A 19807-nucleotide genomic window follows, 5' to 3' on the forward strand; every position below is an offset into this window, starting at 1 on the left:
GTCTCAAAAAGGGGCCTCCTCGGCCATGTCCCTTGGTAGAAGTCTACAGCACTCTTTATGCATGCCAGAAAGCTAATGCAGTTCTACCACCTTTTTGTTTCAATGAACTGTAAGTGCTTGAAATATATTTTCTTTTTTCCTCTGTGACTGGTGCTCAGCAATTCCCCAAGGGATGTGCGTTGACTGTCCCAGGACAACCAAGAACCGCAGAGTTTATGGCCTAACGAGCGTCTGCTTCAAATCACGCAGTCTGCCCTTGCAGTGCCTCATACCAAGGGTCTGTTATTACCACATTTTACAGCATCTGCTGTGATTACTGTAACCGTCTAAAATCACATAACACACAATTACTGCTTTCACGAGAGGAAATATTTCACCAGACAAGGCAAGACTTACAAATAAAATAATTTTATTGAGTTTCTGCTTCTATAGCATGTGGCACATAAAGAGAATTAAGACACAAGGTGTGATGAGAAATTATGTATTTGTCCTTCAGTGAACAAAGGATTCATCTTACCCAGAAAAGCAATCCAAACAAATACCCTTCTCTGCTAGTCATGATGTTCAGTGAAGGCTGATGCTGTGACATTTAGGAAAATGGAAACTGAAGCTGATCTGAAGATAGTGGCCGATGAACACAATTCTGCTAACCTGATGCGAGGAGTAATGTCTGCCTTGCTAGCAAATTTTGTTTTAACTCGAAACCAAAATATTTGCATTTATTTAATTTAATTACAGTGGAACAAACAGCACTAGTATACTTTCTAACTCAGAGAAAAATCCACAATGAGAAAGTGTCCAAAATCCACAGCTGTCTGATAAAGATCAGCTGATTTAGCTGCATTTGCAAAGCTTGTACTTTGGATGTTATAACTTCACTTTTGACCTCTGCAGCCAAGGAACCAGCAAAGTTCCATTTTTTTCAAAAGTTGATCTTCGTCCAGGGTTTGGGCCTTAGAAACATTTTTCATTAAGGAAGTGCTGATAGTTCAAGAAAAAAGTTTGGAAGCTTTTTTTGTATTGGTTGTGTTTCTCTATTTCCCTTTACCCTTTTTTTTCACCCTTTATTACTAGGGTGATATAAGAAAAAAAGTTCTAGTGTTCATGCAAGGATGTCACCTATTTCTGTAACATCTTTCCCCCTTTAGGTCTGAACCCCACTTGCGGCAACACTGTTATCTCCACTCCACTCCAGATAGCGTGGTGATGTATGGGGGGAATGGGGGGTCTTAAGAAACTCTTCATGCAAGTAGCTCTAGGGAGACTTCAAATACAGGGAAAAAACAGTTTTTCCCCCCTGAGGAATCAACGGCATTTTTTATATATGACAAAAGGAATTTGGGATACACACTGCACAAACTTCTAACAGCTCATGAACACCTCTACATGAACGGGAAACCTGTGACCGCGCTGCTGGGTTTGGGCTGACCACAAGAGCAAAGAGCTGCTCGCACATCAGAAGTCTCTCGTGTCTTTCGCTGCTGCTCTTCCAAGCGGGCACAGGCAGCGCAGCAGGGCCGGTCCGGATCTCCCCTCTCCTGGCCACCTGTGCTGCCTGTAGACACTCAGAGCATCTTTGCGCTTTTCCAGTCTTCATACACACTAAAAACTATTTTACATGTTATTTTACAGACCAAACTTCCAGCTGATGTCTCAGTCCGCATTCTTCCTCTGGAAACAGTTCCATACAGTAAAAGCCACAAAAAAAACCATCACCTTGGGAGACATATTAGACAAAGACATATTTGACCACAAAACGGGTTTCTGCCTTTACTTACGTGGGAACAACTAGACTGGCAAGTCTCGCTGCTGCCGCTGCCACTCAGCAACAACTTACTGAGACTGTAGGCCAAGTGCAAAAATAACTTGGTTTAGTCCCATTTCACTCGCCGCTCTCCGTATCACGGGGTGGGTGGTGGTTTAGGTGAGGGACAGGAACCCTGGCTGTCAAAGCTCGCTGCCCGGCCTTGCCACTGGTGGGAGAAAAAAGAAAGCAAGTCTAAGCAAACCAGAGAGGTTAGTTGAAATTCGTCATGTCCTTTACCGCGTTGCCTGTCTCCTGCTCTGCAGTATTCTCATCTGCTCTGCAGCACGTTTCAAGTTATCGAACGCCTGCGTTTAACCGCTCAGGAAGAATTACTGAACAATTTACTTTATTGCTTTGTAAATCAGTTCCCAATTGTGAGGGCTGCTCAGAAAAAAGGAAAAATAAACAGAATCTGTATGTGCTATGAAGAGAAAGTTTACTCTCAGTTTAGCTTTCTGTTGTTTCCTGGTTTAGTGCTCTTGCCTTTCTCTTTTAGAAATACTGCCTAATTGAAAAATTACTTGAGTCTTTCCAGTCTGATAATTTTACTCCACAGAAGCAATGTCCACAATGCCACAGACATTTCTCAAAGTGAAAATCAGATCAGAGAGTCAGTGGATATGGCAAACATTTTTTTGCCATACTTATGGGATCATAAATTATTAGTCATCTGCCTTGGGGGCCATTATTGTAATTCAAAACCATTACTCCTCAAGCTTTTGAGTACTTGCCCATCTCACCATCTTGTTTTATTAAATTCAAATGACAAATGATAGACGTTTCCCAGAGACAACAGGAGGCATAGTACTTCCACTGCTTCGTCCTTCCCCGGATCAATTCCCTCCTCTCCTACATAAGCAGAAACTCTTTGCTGGCTAACATTAATGCTCTAGCATGTATGCATTCCACTTCGGTGGGTGAAAACTTTTGGCAAATCGAACTTCACCCTTGCCTTGGCAAAGGCACTGTAAGTGAAACACAGCTGAACCTGGGAGGCCGGGATGGCTGCCCGGTGCTCATGGGAAGGCTGAGCCAGCCAGAGAAGCGCCTGCAGGCGCTGCCGCTGTCAGCAGCAACACAGCACCTGGGGCCAGGGCTGCTGTGCCTCCTGCTCCGGGACGCAGCCCCGCAGGGACCCCTCGGTGACGGTCGGTGGCACGCCAGCAGGTCTGTGGTCCATGGGGTGGCTGCTCACCAGCACCAGCCCCTTCCGGGTCAGGTCTGCCTGTGCGGCACACAGAGCACGTCCATGGCACCTTCCGCCAGCTGGCAGAGGCTCAGTTTTCTCATTCGCATCGCAAGTGTGTGTTTTGATGGTTACAAAGTAGGGGCAGAGACAGGGTCAAAATTCAGCCAATTTCCTTCCCCAAAGACACCAGTCAGTATAACGTAACTCACCGTGCGGGTTTGCGTTATACGGACTATATTTCATCAGGGATGAGAAGAAATCAATGAATGAAGCAGCTGGAAAGCTTGTCCTTCCAAACAGGCTAGCTTAAGGTAAGAAAACAGTTTCTTCTATGTTTCTCATGTCAAACGTATTTGCTAAAATCCCTGAGAAATTGGTAATACAACCTCCCCATGAGAATTACCAGTGAAACACCAGATAAGCAGGAATTACAATAGAAAGGGGCTCTTGGCAGAGTCCTCACCACGCTCCTTGCACTGTTCTGCCTGCAGTTCCAGTGACAATGTTTGCTACCCCAAGAATGTGATGAAAACTCTTTCGAGAGTAGGTTCAAGTGACCAGTGTGCTGTGAGGAACCTGGAGATATTTTTCCTTCATTTAACTGGAAAAGCTGAACCATCCATTGTGTAATTAACAGTCAGAAACTAGGAACAGTTCAATGAGAGTCAAGCATGCCCAAAAGTCTGGAAGAGGCTGGTTTTGCATATCTTTAAAGATAAATGGTTTTCGTCGTTATGGGCATGACTTAGCTCTCAGCAAAGTTATCCATTTTATTTGAAGAAATGTTTTAAACAAATGCTCCCAAGCTGAAAGTCAGGGGGACTTGGCAACATCAAGGACCCATTTCGCACTGCACTGATGACGCTACTCTACAGTATCAGACTGAGTTTGTCTTTCACAGATAACAGAGACATTTCCAATTTTCAGAAGTCCCCTTCAAATTCTGGAAAGATGTGCTGTAATTCTATATTTCTTCTTATAGACACATCACTTAGCCTGGCTGATGGATATGTTGAGGAAACGGCCATGGGTGGGAGGCCGAGGCCGCAGCAGCAGGGGCTGAAAAAGGGGGACAGGACAGGTTCGTGCTCAGGACAAGAGTTCATTGTCAGAATAACTTCAAAATGCAATAGCAAGTGGCATTCTTGTCTTCTGCTCACAAACTCTCCTTCTAAGCGGCTGTGTGAAGAGGATAGTACTTAGAAGCCTGTAATTAATGATTCATTTGCACATGTTCTCTTTTTAATGATGATGGTCATTAAAGAAGTGCCATCATTACAGTTTGTTACTCACTGTTGATAAATATGGAGCAACCAAAGACACGAAATGGAAGAGAAGCCAGTTTCCCTAAAGACTCTGGCAATGAAAGAGGAGAAAGAGCATCGCTGGCTCATGGAGGAAGGGCCCGAGTCACGCTGCCGACCCTGAAATGGGGGTTTGGGCCGTGTTAGCACAGCAGTGTGGGTGGTGGAACGGGCCCTGTGCTGTCAAGGCTCCTCATGTTGGGCAGTCAAGGAACGGAGCCCTCGAGGCAGGAGGAGGCCAGTGGCCCATCCCCAGGAGCACAGCCCCAAGGGCACCAGCGTCCATCTGTCTGTCCCGCACCGCTGTGGCAGGGAGCCGGGGCCGGGGCCGGCCCGTCCTCCTGGTGTAACACGCTGCTGGTGACAGTTTTCCTGGTAACGTCAGCAGAACCTGTGATTCTGAGCTGTGGTCAAAATACGGTGGAAGCCCCTGGTTTCGGCCAGAGTCTTTTCAAGGCGTAGCAGGCAAGGCAGTACATCTGTGGGCCAGTAAAGGAATTCCAGATTGCCCACCCTTTTTTTCACCCATCCGCAGCCCTGAGCCGTGTGGCGAGGGGAACGGGTCAGGACATCCAACTGCGGAGCCGTGCGGGGGAGACAGCCGCAGGCGCTGAGCAGCTCTGCACGCCCGGGCTAACAGCTCCAGCCATCCGTTGCTCAATTTATACATTCAAAAAGACAATTCAGTCCTCACTTTCTTGCTTTCAGCTTAAGATCAAGCACTCAATCAGGAAGGACACTGATGTATAGCAGGGGCCATTACTAATCGCTAGAGCAAACAGAGACGATCATGAGGATCAACTAGAAAGCAAACGCTGCATTTGCTGGTGCCTGGCAGCAAATGCTCTTGAAGATGAAGAAGATGAAGATGAAGAAGGTGAAGGTGAACATGAAGGTGAAGATGACCGCTCAAGATACCAGCACAGCCTCAGCTCACCCCCACAAAGGCACAAGGGTGAAAAAGGGATGGAGGGTCAGCAGCTTCTCCCCCAGCGTCTGTGTCCAAGGGCAGATGGACGGGGGAGCTGGCAGCCCATGGTGCCCACAGCTACGGAGCTGACCACCACCTTCGGCCCCTGCCCAGCGCACCCCTGGCCTGGATGGCCTCCATCTGCACAGGGACCCGGAGCTGATGACACAGGATACAAAGCCCAGATTGCTTTTAAAAAATGCACAAGCACATATGGAAAAGATGATGCGATTACCTGCAACCAAGAAACACTATTTTGCATTAATTTCTCTCCGGGATCCTGTGCCTTTTCTGTTTGGTTTTTTTTTTCCCCAAGCTGCACAAGGGATTTGCAGACAGCAATGCTAAAACTTAAAAGGGCAAATAAATACAGGGACCATTTGCTTGCTGGCTCTGTGCACCAGCTAGTGGCAGAAATACAAGAACAGATGATCAGAGGCTTTTTGTTCTTTTCTTTTAAGCAGAGCTCCTGACCCATGCACTGGGGGGTGAAATGATTCACTCGGGATTTTTTTTTCCAAAGTCTTGGGGGCTCAGCAGTGGTTTTCAAAGTATATTTTAGAAGGTGAGTCATCTTACATGCCCTCCTTTGTTTCCCTGAATTTCGTCACAATAATGATGTCTTTTTTTAATTGATTATCAAAAACTTTACAAGAGTCTTTCTTTCAACCTCCCACCTACATCTGAAAAATAGCATAGTAGAGTCATATAAATTACAAACTGGAGAAGAAACTCCTGCCCCTGGGTCAGACGTGGCAGCCAGCATCGTGCTGTGAGGTGCTATGGAGGATACAGACATCGCGCCAACCCATCAAAGGACTGATCGCTAAGCATTTGTGCGGAGACTCAGCGGTGGCTGCTCCCAGCTCTCAGAGGCAGTGTGAGATGGCATATGCCGCCTGCCCAAACAGCCATGGCTCCTGTGTACGGTGCCAGAGCTTTAGCACGGAAAGGCAAATGAAAGCCAAAGCCTGGTACTGTTCACCACCCAAAGGCAATATTACCATTATACACAAATTGCACATTGGTTTTACTCTGTTTTGATTTACCCCAGTCCTGCACAGCTGACCTGGGTGGTTATTCCCGAGTTACAGTGGTGCAATATGAGATCAAGAAATGCCTCATACAAGTGAGAGTGAATTTTCAGATTTCTGCTATATGATACGTGAATCTCTACTGTGTCTTCAAGTAAAATATTGCCAGGTTTTCCCACTGGGTGTAATTGACCTGGGACCAGGCAGCGAGGATATTCCCTGATAAACCCCGGCTCTGGACAGGGCCCTATGGCCACATTTCATCTGCGGTCGAGAAATGCCCACCAAGGGACACAGCAGTAATGAAAACTGCGGCAGAGCTGTGCTCGGGCGGCTGGCCTCACCTCGCACGGCTGCTGCTCACAAATGCTTGGAGAAGGAAAGAAACCCACAGAAGAAGCAGACCTGCCTCTGCGATGGCCACCTCTGAATTTCAGAGACCAGCCTGATGAACGTGAGCTGGGACAGACAGCAGTGAGCACAAACTGCATTCTTGTTAGAGGAAAGACCATAGGGTTTGATGTATACTAATTCAGGCTGCTGTGCAGGATCACCAAGCCTAGTATCTGCCTTCCATTAGAGCTCAGTATCTGAACTTCAAGTGGAAAATAAGATGCTTTTTGTTACGTGCTTAGTCTGTGGCTTTGAGGGAAAATGCTGTCTTAGCCCCAGATAGAGTGGGAGGTTTTATTGTACTTTATTATACTACCACTGGCCACAGATGCTGGCTTTCTTTTCATACCTGAAGAGTCAATAGCCTGCGTACCATTTTCCACATCTCTCTCCTCCAGAATTTATGACCTAAATCAGGCAAAACCCAAAAAGCTCTATAGGAGCGTGAGAAAATGGAGTGCAAGGAGGAAGAAAATGCTAGAGATGGTCAATATGGTACCCAGGCATTTAAGCCCTATTTTAACATCTGGGGCTGCATCAAGTGAATCTCTTTCTCTGGAGATGCTTAGAGCAATTACGTTTGTTCTATTTATTCTCCCTCAAAGACTTAGAGATGAGTCAACAGAAAAATCTTTTAGGATGAAAAAACTGAAACTTGAAATAGGCGATATCCCTGGACAATTTGTTCTGCAATCAGAACAGCATTCTCTTTCCTTACTGCTCTCAATCTCTAATTTAAAAAAAAAAACAAAAAACAAACACAAAAAATCCCCACACCAATACAGTAACAGTCACATCTGTAAACACAGTCCCCTTCATTCTTGCTTGCAAGCTCAAGGAGCTATTTCCAGACAATACAGAGATGCTTGTCTTCTAGAGTTCATTTCTGGTGAGAAAATTCCCTCAGCTCTTGTCAGAAAATCCCAAGTGAGAGCAGAAGCTCTCTGAAAGCCTTGAACCAGCTCACTCATGCACAGTGCATGCATTAAAAGGAAAGAATAACTCCACACACCTCTTTGAAAGACTTCTTTACCTCCACTAATGGATGCCAGTGCGCGATGGGCTTGCGTGGGTATGCCAGCATCTCATTCCAGTGGTCTCTGCCCAGTCCTTCAGCATTGACTCCCACACGGCAAACCCCAATAATCTCATTGTGACCCACTCTGAAGAACAACAGACAAGTAACACGATCATCTCTCAGACTGCCCGTACACTGTCTAACCGAGACTTCTGGCCCCATGTTACCGGAGCGCCACGAGGCACGGTGCTAGTGAACGTGGGCTGTCGTGTCTGCACGACCACAGTCAGATCTTCTCTGCTACTGTCAGCGCACACAGCCCCCACCAGAGCACGGCACTGCCATCGCCAGAAATAATTATAACAACTTTAAAATTATTTGAACTGTAGATCAGTCCAGACACAGAATCTGGAAGGAAGTGTGATGTAGTGATGTACAGCAAGAATAAGTACAAGTTCAGTAATGGATAATTCATACACCAATTGCTGCTCAGCGTGAGACCATTTGCTTTCTAAAACGGGATGATGTTTGCAGGACAAGCAAATAGTGAAGGGGAACACAGTACTCGCCCAAGAAAATGCCATAAAGCAAAGGACCAGCTTCACCGTACTTACTATTCTAGCAGGTAATTTTCCATAACCATAAACATCAATGACACTTTAACAATAAATCACTAGAGACAGATTGATGCCACAGAGCTGTGTGGTTAAGGTCCTGATACTAAGGAAAATGGCTATTGAGCCGGAAAACCTGCACCCAACGGGATGTTTTCCCCTCCAGCTCTGCAGAGCCTCCCACCTACCGATCATAATCCATGACGGAGATAAGCAGACTGACTTGATCCATGTTCTCTGGGGGAATGTCAAAGATTATTGCTTCATTGTAAGTGGGATTAAGTGTGTTTTTCTTTATGGTGGTTTTCTTCTTTTTCAGTCTTCGCCCATCACAGAGCAAAGATACTTTGACATATGGATCTGGAGAGGAAGAGATAGGAAAAGGCCTTCTGTTTTTGCAGGTTTATTTTGTTACCATCACAAGATAGAAACAGCATTATCAAAGGATGGACTGTGAGTTACCATGAGCAAAGGGCACTCCTCAAATGTACTTTTAGAAAAAGGGGTGTCTGTGTACCAGCTGAATCCACCATTTCTCGTACTGTTTTGAGTCCTGACATGAGGTTCAGGCACCGGAGAACCAGCACTGCAGCCTTTTTGGAAGGAAAAATCAGCTGTTTACGTCAGTTTGTCTGTGATAAGGGTTTGCAAGTGTAAGAAGGCCCCATCTCAAGCCAAGAGCCAATATTCATCTGAAGAGGATAATGAGCACTGGGCACTCAGGCATTCTTGCTTGCGCTGATTACATGGCCACAGACAGCAAACCCAGTGCTTTCTCTGAAGCAAAACTGTAACTTTTTCAAAACTTTCAAAAATTTTTCAAAATGTAATGCAGCATTTTGACAGTCCAAACAGGCAGAGGAGGTTATGGTACAGGGATCTTTTCCTGCACTGCCACCAAAACTACCCAAATGCTAACATTATGTAGCAGAGTTACAGTGAGTAGGGGAATTTTAAAACCTGTTTTCCCCATGTCAGAGAGCAGCAGAAAGAAAAGGTACTATGGCAGCTCTGCCTCATGCGCTTTGCACTGGCTGATCATGGCAGAATGCCCGCAAGTTACAAACAGCTCCTGTTTGCTGTAACGGCTGCCCAGGCAATTTCAATGCATTTCCAAGTAACAGCAAACGTACAATGTATTATTACAGAAATGCTGAGCTGGCTTCATCTGAAGTCTCGATTTTCAGATACTTCACATGGCATCGATCTCCAACTGAGTAGAAATGTTTTCTGCAAAGATCTTTTACTGTTTTGTTAACGCCTTTTATCAAGTCATCAATGAAATTCAAATACTCTGATGCTGAACTCTGAAAAAGAAACTGCTTTTTATGGTGAAATCCAGAATTTATGCACAATGAATTTGCAAGCCCACTCTTTGGAACTGGGAATGCACCCAGTCTTCAGGTGACTTTGATCCTAATGTTTGAGTGCTGGCCACTCTACGGAGGAATGAGCATTCACCGGGGATTTACCCAGGTGGCCCATGATCCTTTCCTAATCTTGGGGTGAAATGATTGATTCTGTCTGTAGCGGGTTATCTGATGGAAAAATCCCTGCTCACATAAAACTGCTATGGTCAGTATCTGGAACAGATCTGAAGTGTCCAACCCAAGAGATGGATCGGAGCTTTGACCCTGCAAACCCTTCAGTGGGGATGGGAAACTGCTGGCAGTCTCCTTGAATAGTATATTCACGTATCATCACCTTCCCTGGATTCATACCCTTGGAAAATAGGTTTAAAAGATAATTCTACTTCTAAAATTCTGTTCACACTTAAAACATGGACAAAGCTTTGTCAGGTGTTTCTGTGATGGCATCCATATGCCCCTATCCATTGAGGCTGCTTGAGGGAGGAGGAAGAAGTGTGGGTGCCACGGGCTCCTTCTCAGCCATTGAGCACCTACCTGAGTAACCAGTGATATCCATAGCTTTGAGATTCCTGCATTTGATGACTGTTAAGGTGAGGCGACCTGCAGTTGGCAAATAACAAAGGGAAAACATGATCTCTCCCAGGTCCACGCTTTCCTTTAATAAAACAGAGAACACATTACATTGGAAACGTGCAAGAACCAGCTAGGCTGTCTCCACCCTCCACCACAATGCTTTGTGCAGGATTCATGCAGCGCTCACACTGAAACAAGCTTTTCTCTATTCTGTCATTTTCAGGTAAATGATACTTTAGTATATGATGATGTTTCCAGTGTGTCCCAACATTATCTGGCTAAAAAGGAGTAAAGGGAACAGGAAAAAAAAGTCTGTCCAAATGTTACAGCTTCAAATCATAGTTAAGGATAATCTTCCACTGCCTCAGTGGAGTATCTGCTTTCTATTGCAACAGCACAGCTAATGCGCTCCTCTTTTTCTGCTCCACTGCTTATGCAGAAGTGAAGTGATATCTAGCACCAAATGAAGGCCATTAAGGAAATTATATTAGTATCGAGTTTTGCTTGAATGTCCAGTATATATCTTCCAGTGTCAAGTGTGTGACACTAACATCTATTTCCTCAAACGGAGGAATGTAATACAAACACAGAGTGAGATCACAGAAAGGTGAGACCTTAACATGCAGCGGTGCCACGACTGGTCATACACTGCAACAAATTCGACAAGTGATTTTCCGGTACACCCGATGCCATCAGTTCAGTAATAGAGGTTTACAGACTTTGTTGGTGCCTAACATTTCGGGACCTAATGCAGACGTATCTGAGGAACACGGTGATTTTCTCTGAAGTTGAGCACGAATTAGTAGGTAGTTACAGACCGGGGAGGGTCATAGTTTTCAAACAGAAGAGAACCCTGAAGGGCCCCATTTAGTAGCAATTGTGCTTTTAGGTTGTGACATGCTTACTACCTTTTTGACCACCAACCCCTTTGAGATGCCTTCAAAGAGCAAGCAAACGCAGTATGGGGCACGTATACATACGTGTATAAACAGTGAATTAACCGGCAGATGGCACTCAGAAACATTTGGTAGCTTCTGGATTATGCAGAGGCCAATACAATTTACTCTTTTAGTGCCCCATAAAACAACTTTTACACATCGCTCTTTGCACCTCTTGTAAATGCAGCCTTATATGCTACACCTCCTAGAAGCCCATTCCATCATTGCCTTGCTCATGGGAATTCAGAAAAAAACCTAGACAAACCAAAAGTATTATTTAAACCAGAAAGCATTATCATCTTAAGTCAGCAGTAGTATTTCCAAACACCTTCCAAAAATCAATTTAAAAAAAAAATAATCTTATTTTGTACATACAGATCCCACATCTGTAGAGCAAACAACCCATTTATTTTTGGAAACAGCGTTTGATTCATTTCAATGTGATATAATGATCTGCTGAAAAGAAATTGTAGCTGTTAGTAGTAGAGTGATGGAACTAGAAAGACAAGTAAATGCATTAGGCACTTAAAGCTTTGCTAAGTGTTAGGAGAATAGATCTTGTTGATGGATGAGATTTTTGCCAAATGATTTCCTTCTCGTTCTCTGGTAAGGCAAAGATTAGATATTTATTCCACTTAGACGTGCAGAATACTAATGAATGTTATATAAAAGTCTTGATTCTTGACAAGACTTCACTTGACTAGCAAATAAATTGAAAATCTTCTCAAGCATAGAGTGTACAAAAGAAACAGTGACAGTCAAATGTTTTGTGGACAGAACAATGTATGGCTAGACTTGTAAGTATCTCAATAAATGTTGTCTCAGAAGGTGCTATTTGCTGGTAAATATGAGTTTAATACTCTCACCCACTCAGAGTTCCCACTCTTGCTTGCCTTAATGAACCAAAGGCATCCTAAACCGCTTCCCTTCCAGTGCGACAGAACGGTCTCGAGTCACAGACTCGTTGTCAGTGACCAGTAATGAAATATGTGGAAACACTTTCTGAGTTATTATTCCTCTACCTTTAGTACCTCTTGATGTGCCTACTGGGAGCTAAATTTCTGGCCTCACAAAATATTACTAACGGTACTTCATTAAGGTACCAGGATCATTTTCATCACACACAAAAGAGCTTTTAGAGCCCCTGCAGCTTCTGACTCTTGACCACATTTCAGCTACGGCACCTTGAACACAGCGGGTGCCCCCGAGCCGGGCTGCTGTCGCGGAGGCAGAGCAGCCACGAACAACACCGAGCGCGCCAAAACGTTTGGCAGTTTTACCTCTGGCGCTGCCTCCACCCCGAGAGCTGAGCTGCGGTTCTTGCTGCCTGACTCCAATGCAGCCAATTTTCAGAGGTCAGAGAGCGCAGTATTTTACAGAACCTCATTCATTTCCAGTGTCTTTAAATGACCGCTCAGAACTCGTGTGCCCAAAATTACAATTTGCTTTTTAAAACATGGCACTTCTTGTTACCTTTAGAGGTATTTTTCCTCTTTTGAGATGAATTGCTTCACATAACAAAGAGCCTGAACACATAACTCTGCACTGAGGAGGCACCTCCTAACGAGTGTCTGGAACCTGCGGCAAACACTGCCACTGCAGCAGAACTCAGCTTGAGGGCTGGGATTGTACCTTTCCGTGTAAGTGTCTCCAGCTCCAATCAGACACGGCATCTACCAGTCTTAGCTATAGACTTTACTGACAATAGGAAAGACTTTAAAATAAATGTTCTGAAATTATGATTAGAAATGGTTGGTCTATTCCCAAAGAAACGAGCACCTGACTCCCACTGCGTGCTGGCTGCTGTGTCACGGTGCAACAACCATTGGCATCCAGACGACACACTGGGCTGGGTCTGTTCTTGCAAAAAGCTCTTTGGTCTGTGTTGGTTTGGGAGTTTGGGAGGGACGAGGGCAGGAAACCTGGGACACAGATGTCAGTATAGAGAGGCCCTATATGAGATGGTGAGAGCACTCTGTGGGCATCATCTCATCTTCTATTCCTCCCCTTGCACTGAGAGAACCCGTTCAGAGTATAAAACTAATATAAATTGTTCTTTGATCTCATTGTATTAGGTCAAGAGATTTTTCTTTGCAACCATAAATACAGGAGAGTAAAACATGTCCTGTGGGTACATTATTTTCTTGCAGATTATAGAAATTGGGACATTTCCAAAATTCATATCAGTACCTCTTAGGAAATAATGGAAGCTCTGAATCAATAACCTTTGCAGACTTGAAACCAAAAATGTTTCACTGATTCACAAGCTGTACAATCATTAATTAAATAGTTGAGTGCTAGCTATTTGAATAGCTTATATCATTGCTTAAGTGCGTTCCTATCTTCTTACCCATATGATTGATCTAATGTATTATTAGTCACCCAGAGCTTTCCTTGGGTATTACGAAAACTGTATTTACCCTTCTCATTTTTGATTAAGCAGAAATGTCCTTGGGTGTGTTACAACTGGCTGAGATGTACCAATATTGGCCCATTCCCAAAGAATGGCACAGAGAGAGTGAGGGGATGGAGCCAAATGCGCACTCGATGTTTCTGTGGGAGCTCTGCAAGGCTGCTACACGATGTGTCTTTGGGCATGATGTTGGCTCTGCTCCACTCACACCTTCTTTGAAGGCTTTTACCTCAACAACCCTTCTGTTGGTGTCTCTTCACCTGTTGGGTTTTTTTGGGGGGGTGGTGTCCCATTAAACTAGTTTACTTAGCTAGGAAAACATCCACCTTTTCTTGCAGAACCATCCCAGCAAAACACAGAACATGCACAGGTTAAAAACCCCATAATCTTCTCCTGCAGCTTTGTGTTTTATTTGCTTTTCCTCTAGTGAGACCAAGCGTTACCTCTTCCCAGTTTCACTCCTGCCCACAGGTCTTTTCCCTCCAAACTCTTCAGGCTTACCACAATCTGTGTATGCTGATCATATAGCAGGGGAAGGGAAACTCCCCGCCACCACACAAGTGACTTCACCCCAGGATTCAACGCATCTCAGCCAGCCCGGCAGAGCTGACAGCACGCCGAGTCTCAGAGGCAGAGCAGACGCAAACAGGTAGATGCCTCCAAGAGGCATCCGCACGTGTGGTGCACCTTGTTGCTCTCCTAGCAACCCTTTGCCAGGCAAACAGATGTGCCTGATGCCTGCTTGCCTCTTTGCCAGCATTTTTCCTTTCATTACCACCCATTAACCGTAACGTGCATGGCTATTTGTGGATTGAAAGCCAAGAGCTGTAAGCACCCCGCTAACTAATACCACTGCCTTTCCTTGAGGCTGATCCTGTGTGTGTCTCCCACCTCGCGCGCAGGCAAGATGCTCAAAAGGCAACACGGCTGCAGCGCACCGCACGCTCCCAGCAATGCCCCGGGGTACCCGGCAGGCATCGCGTATACCTCAGCGTCCTTAGACAGGCATGGCAAAAGCTGTACTGCCCCAGCAGCATGACGGCCGCTCTCTGTGCCCCACCGGGGCAGCTGCCAGCCCGAGAGCTGCCAACAGGGCCAACACACCGCACGCACAGTGTGTTCCCGGCGGTGCCTGGGCGCTGCGCTCCCGCACCGAGTGCCAGCTGCAGCGCAACAGCAGAGGAGGCAGTGCCGTGCCGGTGTGTCGGACCTCACAGCCCTTTTAGAAACTTATGAACGTGCTACAGTGAAAGAACAAGCACTAAGAGCAGTGACCAAGGGGTACAGCTGGTGCCGAACACGATACTGAGGAAAAAGCTGCAGAGCTACAAAGCCAATGTCTTTTGATACTGCTGACCACAATGCAATAAATATTTATATTTGACGGTTCATTCCCCAATACAGAAAGCGAGAGAGCAAAGGTGTGAGATGGGCTACGAAGGAAGTTGCAGGACAGATTTTTGCAAGTCATGGAGTTATGCCAATCACTAGGAAAGATCTGACATGGCCCATGCTTTCAGCCACAGGGGTGAGGACATCTCGCATTCCGCTTTCAGAAATAACAACATGAAATGACAAAGATGACGACTGACTTGGTGTCCAACTGCAAAGCAGTTCAATCATTTGTTTGCCCTCAGAACAAGCCAGGTCCTCCTGGGAGGACAGTGGAGGAGCAGACAGCTATTATGTAGAGGTTAATGTCATTGCTTCTGCACTGTGCGATCAATGTGAGAAGGTGGTTCCTCCTGCCAGCTCCCTGCAACACCGAGAGTAGCTGGGACTTTTCCTTCTCTGATGCTTGGCTTCACTTTCAGAGGGTATTCAACAGAACTACTTAAAAACCCACATCAAGCTCTGGAAGAGCTGCCAGCAACGCATCAGACAACGCTCTCAGTACAGTAAAGCCCAGTACCGCTGATGGGTTGGTAGTGGCCCTCCAGAGCTATTTCTTACTGTTATCGTGTGCCCATGGCAGACAACCAGAACCTGAGACCCTTCACATGTCAACGGGAGAACAGACAGGGAACGTCTCAGTTCCCTCACTTGATTTTTAGCAAACCTGGTATGAGTGCAACTCTCTGTGGGGGAGATAACAGCACATCACTAAGTAAGAGGATGAAACTCCAGTAAACTGGGATTCTGGTAAAGCTGACAGGCTTCCGAGTACAGCAGCCTTCACCACCCCTGCATGCAATGGCTGTAGGTCCCCAGGGCTAACGGTACCACCCACAGGGAGGCAATAAACCCACCAGCCAGCAGTTCTGCAGGACTTACCCCTTTAGGCAGTCCAGCCGAAAAGAGAATCCCAACCCATCCTACCCTGGAGCCGCTCACCACACACTCTGTACCTGTCTTCCCCATGCACAGGTACCACACACCGCACCGCGGCGCCTCGCTGCAAACGCTGCCAGGGCAGGGATGAACCTACAAAGCAGATACTCACCGTTGTCGCATACTGAATGTCCTTCCAGATGGAAGTCTCCCGGGAAAGGTCTGAGGCCTCAAACAGGTTCTCCAAGATAACTTCGCCTATCATGTCGTGTCTGGAGAACCTGTCAAAGTCAAAGACGCTCAGGTGGAGCTTCCTGCTTGCCAGCTCCTCATGAGGCACCGGGAAGTGGAAGGACTCATCGAAGGTGGGATTCAGAGTCTTCCTGTGGACTCGTGTCTGGAACTTGCGCTTTCTGTCTGGCAGGAGGTAGATCTTCACATAGGGATCTGAGCTGCCGCAGAAGTCTTTGGCTGGCAAGTCAAAAGCCCTGAGAATTCGGACAGTCAGCGTCTCATTCTCGTAGTCGTACTTGAGAGTGAAGTTAATTTTCCCACAGGTCTTTGCTGCCTCTTTTTTGGGGTCCTCAGAGTCAACAGACTTTTGCTTATAGAGTTCAGGCTTAATGCGACCGATGCTGGTCGGCTGCTCAGCCACAGCTGGTGGGTCCATGCCGTAGTCCATGCTGGATACGTGCATTTGCCGAGGAAGGTGCCTTTTGAAGGAGATGTGCCTGCAGGAGGAGGACACGACAGCTGTATGGTTTTCCAAGGGCATTTCTCTCCTTTTTCTCCCCTGGACTACTAACACTAGGAAAGCAGGGAGGGCACAAGAACAAGCACAATAGGTGCTCCTGACCTCTGCACAGAAACAAGGTACGTTGTGGAAGTGAACACTGAAAGGAACACCTCCACTGGTCAAAGGAACTGATCCAGCAAATTTCCTAACTTTCAGAGTATTTGCAGCAAGCTGCATTTTTTCACTTGTTACACAGCTAAACATGTGAGACCCAACAACTCCTTAACCAAGCCACAGTACAATTCCAAGATACAGGCACTGTTTCCCTCAGGCAAAAAAATTTCTAAAGCGAGAGAACCACGACCGGCTCCGAAGTCAGGTTTGGTTCTGGGTATTGTTGCTTCCAAACTTCTCCAACAGACTCTCATCAGACACCGACAGACAATTCCTGACAGGGAGGAATGCACAGCGTCATCTGGAAGCTGCCTCTTGCCTTGAGCTCCCCTTCAGCACAAGGGAAGCTCTATGTAAGCAAAGCTTTATTGAAGCAAACCGTAAAAGCTTTCTGTGGACTCACAGCGTTATTTCAGACTATCTGGTGTTTACAAGAGCAGTATATGGCATTATTTAACCGTAGTAGGAACTTGTACAGCCAGAGCATTAGTTTTTGGTGATACGTGGTGCTCCTTGGCAGGTTCCTCAAAGGCATTTTGGCCTGGGCCGGGCTGGGCTGTTGTCAGAGATCCCGCACTGCCGAGGCTGTTCCCCAGCGTCCCCGGGTCTGGCTGCCTGCCCCTGGTTCACACTGGGCTCCTTCGCTGGAGAAAGGGGGTTTGAAACCTTCCCACATACAACCACGTCCCACTTTGTTTGTCCTAATTCAGACAGGCTGAGCTTTTGTTTTCTCATCCGCTGATAAGGTGTAATAATGTAAAAAACCAAACCAGAATGAGCGTGTGCAGAACAGAGAGGCCATCAGCTGTCCAAAAAGCGGTGCAGTTAAATAAACGAGTGTATGGCACAACTGCAGGTGGCACCGCGTTGGTTTTAATGCCATCTTCTGCAAACAGAAGGCTGTGATCGGTGCCTTAACAATTGTGCAGTACTGCAGCCAATTTCTGAGCAATGTCTGTTTTCGCAGTTGCACTCTGGCACGCACCGTGCGCACGGCCAACCGGGCGAGCAGAAGTGCTGGGGCACAGCCAGGACCCCGCGATCACCGCTCCTGTCCTAGTTTCATGGCCTTCTGCGTCAAGGAAGGGGTACCGTATTTCTCAGTATTCCTGCCGAGAAGGTGTCCCAAGGTTCATACAGCCTTATCCCGATTTACTGAGTGTGATGCTGACATCTCTGTCCCCGGCTGAGACAGAGACGCGCGCTGAGCACGAGCACTGAGCGCAGCTGGTTCTAAGCTTGTGCAGTGAGCAATGTGTCAGTTCTGCTTATCTAATTGTTTCTGCTATGAGCCACAACAACAAGAGAGAGCAAAAAGGTCTAATTCTGTCTGACAGCATACCATCATTGATACTTCAGCCTGCCTCTCATGTTGGAACAAAATTAAAGTGGCCAAAGCATACTGACGGCTTGACACAATGAGGTCAAGTCACAGTAACAGGGCTTGAATCCCTAATTTTTTTTAAAGGGTCCACGGTAAGCCAGTCTTAACACATTAATTGTTTAATGACCAACGTTTGGAAAGTAATTGAGCATGCAGGTGGGAGTGCTTTCTTTTGCCCCCCTGAACACACCTGAACCTCAGGCTCCATCAGAGGCTCCTCCCGGCTGCCCCGAGGCGCAGCATCCCTCCCCATCCCGCTCACCTGGTGGACGACGCGGGCTCCGTTGTTTGCCTCTGGATCCGCGTGCGCCGCATGATGTGGTCTTTCATGGACATCTGGACCTCTGCGGGGATGTCTGGCGAGGTGTGGCTGATCTTCACCGCTGCCTCCAGGAAACTTATGGCACCCGTGTCCTTGAGCTTGTCTGCCATGTTCTCCTTACTGCAGTCTGCCTCGCTCTGCAAGATGGCCAGGTGAGAAGAAATGGCCTTGTTCCTCCAGGGAACCCAGCACAGCTTCCAAAAGAGAAACAGAAAAACTGCCACCAGGGCCAGGCCACACACAATAACTATCACTGCAAGGAGGCTGACGGAGAGCTCTACAGGGGGAGAGAAGGCAACAGTGACAGGGAGAGGGGAGGAAAGGGAAAGGAGAAAAGAAAAGAAAAATGGTGAGAAAGCCATAAGTAAAGGGAAGAAATGGTCCAAACTGACTTAAATCACGACTAATGGAGAGCTCTTAGCAAGTTCTGCAAGCGAGAGTCAAACCCAAGTGAGCATCCCTCGGCAGATTTGGGACGGCTTCCTGCCCCAGACACGTCTGGGGAGAAATGGCTGTCTCCAGATGGCCAGAGCCATGAAGTTCTACACCATGATGCTTAGATTGGCTATAAAATATCATACTTGGTTTGTTTTGTAGCATTGGCAAACTGCTGAGCCTGAAACCGAGCAGAATTGCAGAATAGAATGGTAGAAACAAGCTCCAGTGCTGTACCAGCAGAAACTGCCTTTTTGCTTTCTACCACAGGTGTTCAGACACTATATTTAAAAAATCTATCTACCATGATCCTGGCAGCAGATTGCTGTTGTACTATCAGTGCTCACATCTTGTCCAGATGTGCCCATAGAGACTAAAAAGTAAATAAATAAATAAAAAAAAAAATCACAACCTGCTGATGCAGTGAGATATAACAGAGACGGAGGCTGTACGGAAAGTACTACACGTTCTGCCTTATTGTGAATAGCACAGAAGCTGTGTACGTTCTTTGACTCTCTGAGTCACTTTTACCTCATACACTATGCATTTCAGCATTTCAGACTTTTTCTGGAGAGGAAAAAGCTTCCATACCTATGGCTGAATAATCAGGAAAAAAGGAAGATATACATAGATATAGGAAGATATACGGAAGATATACATAGATATAGGAAGATATACATATGATCTGGGCTGTGACATGATTCACAGCACTTCAAAAAGAGAAAACAGTGGCTATTTTTAGTTCCTTCCTTACAGTGTATTAATGCCCAGGTTCCCACCCAAACCAAAATTCCAACCAGTCCCTGAAGATGACGACAGGTTTTGCACTGGGGTTAAGTCTGCTGTGCCAGGACTGCGGACG

At 46.3% G+C, this 19807-nt stretch overlaps 1 protein-coding gene across 1 annotated transcript in view; it reads right to left on the reverse strand.

Annotated features, from left to right (window-relative positions):
• Positions 1 to 1798: 1798 nt before the first annotated feature.
• The window catches only part of SYT6 (synaptotagmin VI), a 37458-nt gene continuing 19449 nt past the window's right edge, over positions 1799 to 19807 (reverse strand). The window contains exons 2-7 of the mRNA XM_009888453.1: positions 18451 to 18787; positions 16067 to 16625; positions 10234 to 10354; positions 8518 to 8689; positions 7710 to 7860; positions 1799 to 1973 (exon numbers count right to left, since the gene is read on the reverse strand). Coding sequence (XP_009886755.1) covers positions 1902 to 1973; positions 7710 to 7860; positions 8518 to 8689; positions 10234 to 10354; positions 16067 to 16625; positions 18451 to 18787 — 1412 coding nt within the window. The 3' untranslated portion in view covers positions 1799 to 1901. The remainder of the gene's footprint in view (positions 1974 to 7709; positions 7861 to 8517; positions 8690 to 10233; positions 10355 to 16066; positions 16626 to 18450; positions 18788 to 19807) is intronic.

Source organism: Charadrius vociferus, unplaced genomic scaffold (genome assembly GCF_000708025.1).
Source record: "Charadrius vociferus isolate BGI_N301 unplaced genomic scaffold, ASM70802v2 scaffold1077, whole genome shotgun sequence".
NCBI lineage: Eukaryota > Metazoa > Chordata > Aves > Charadriiformes > Charadriidae > Charadrius > Charadrius vociferus.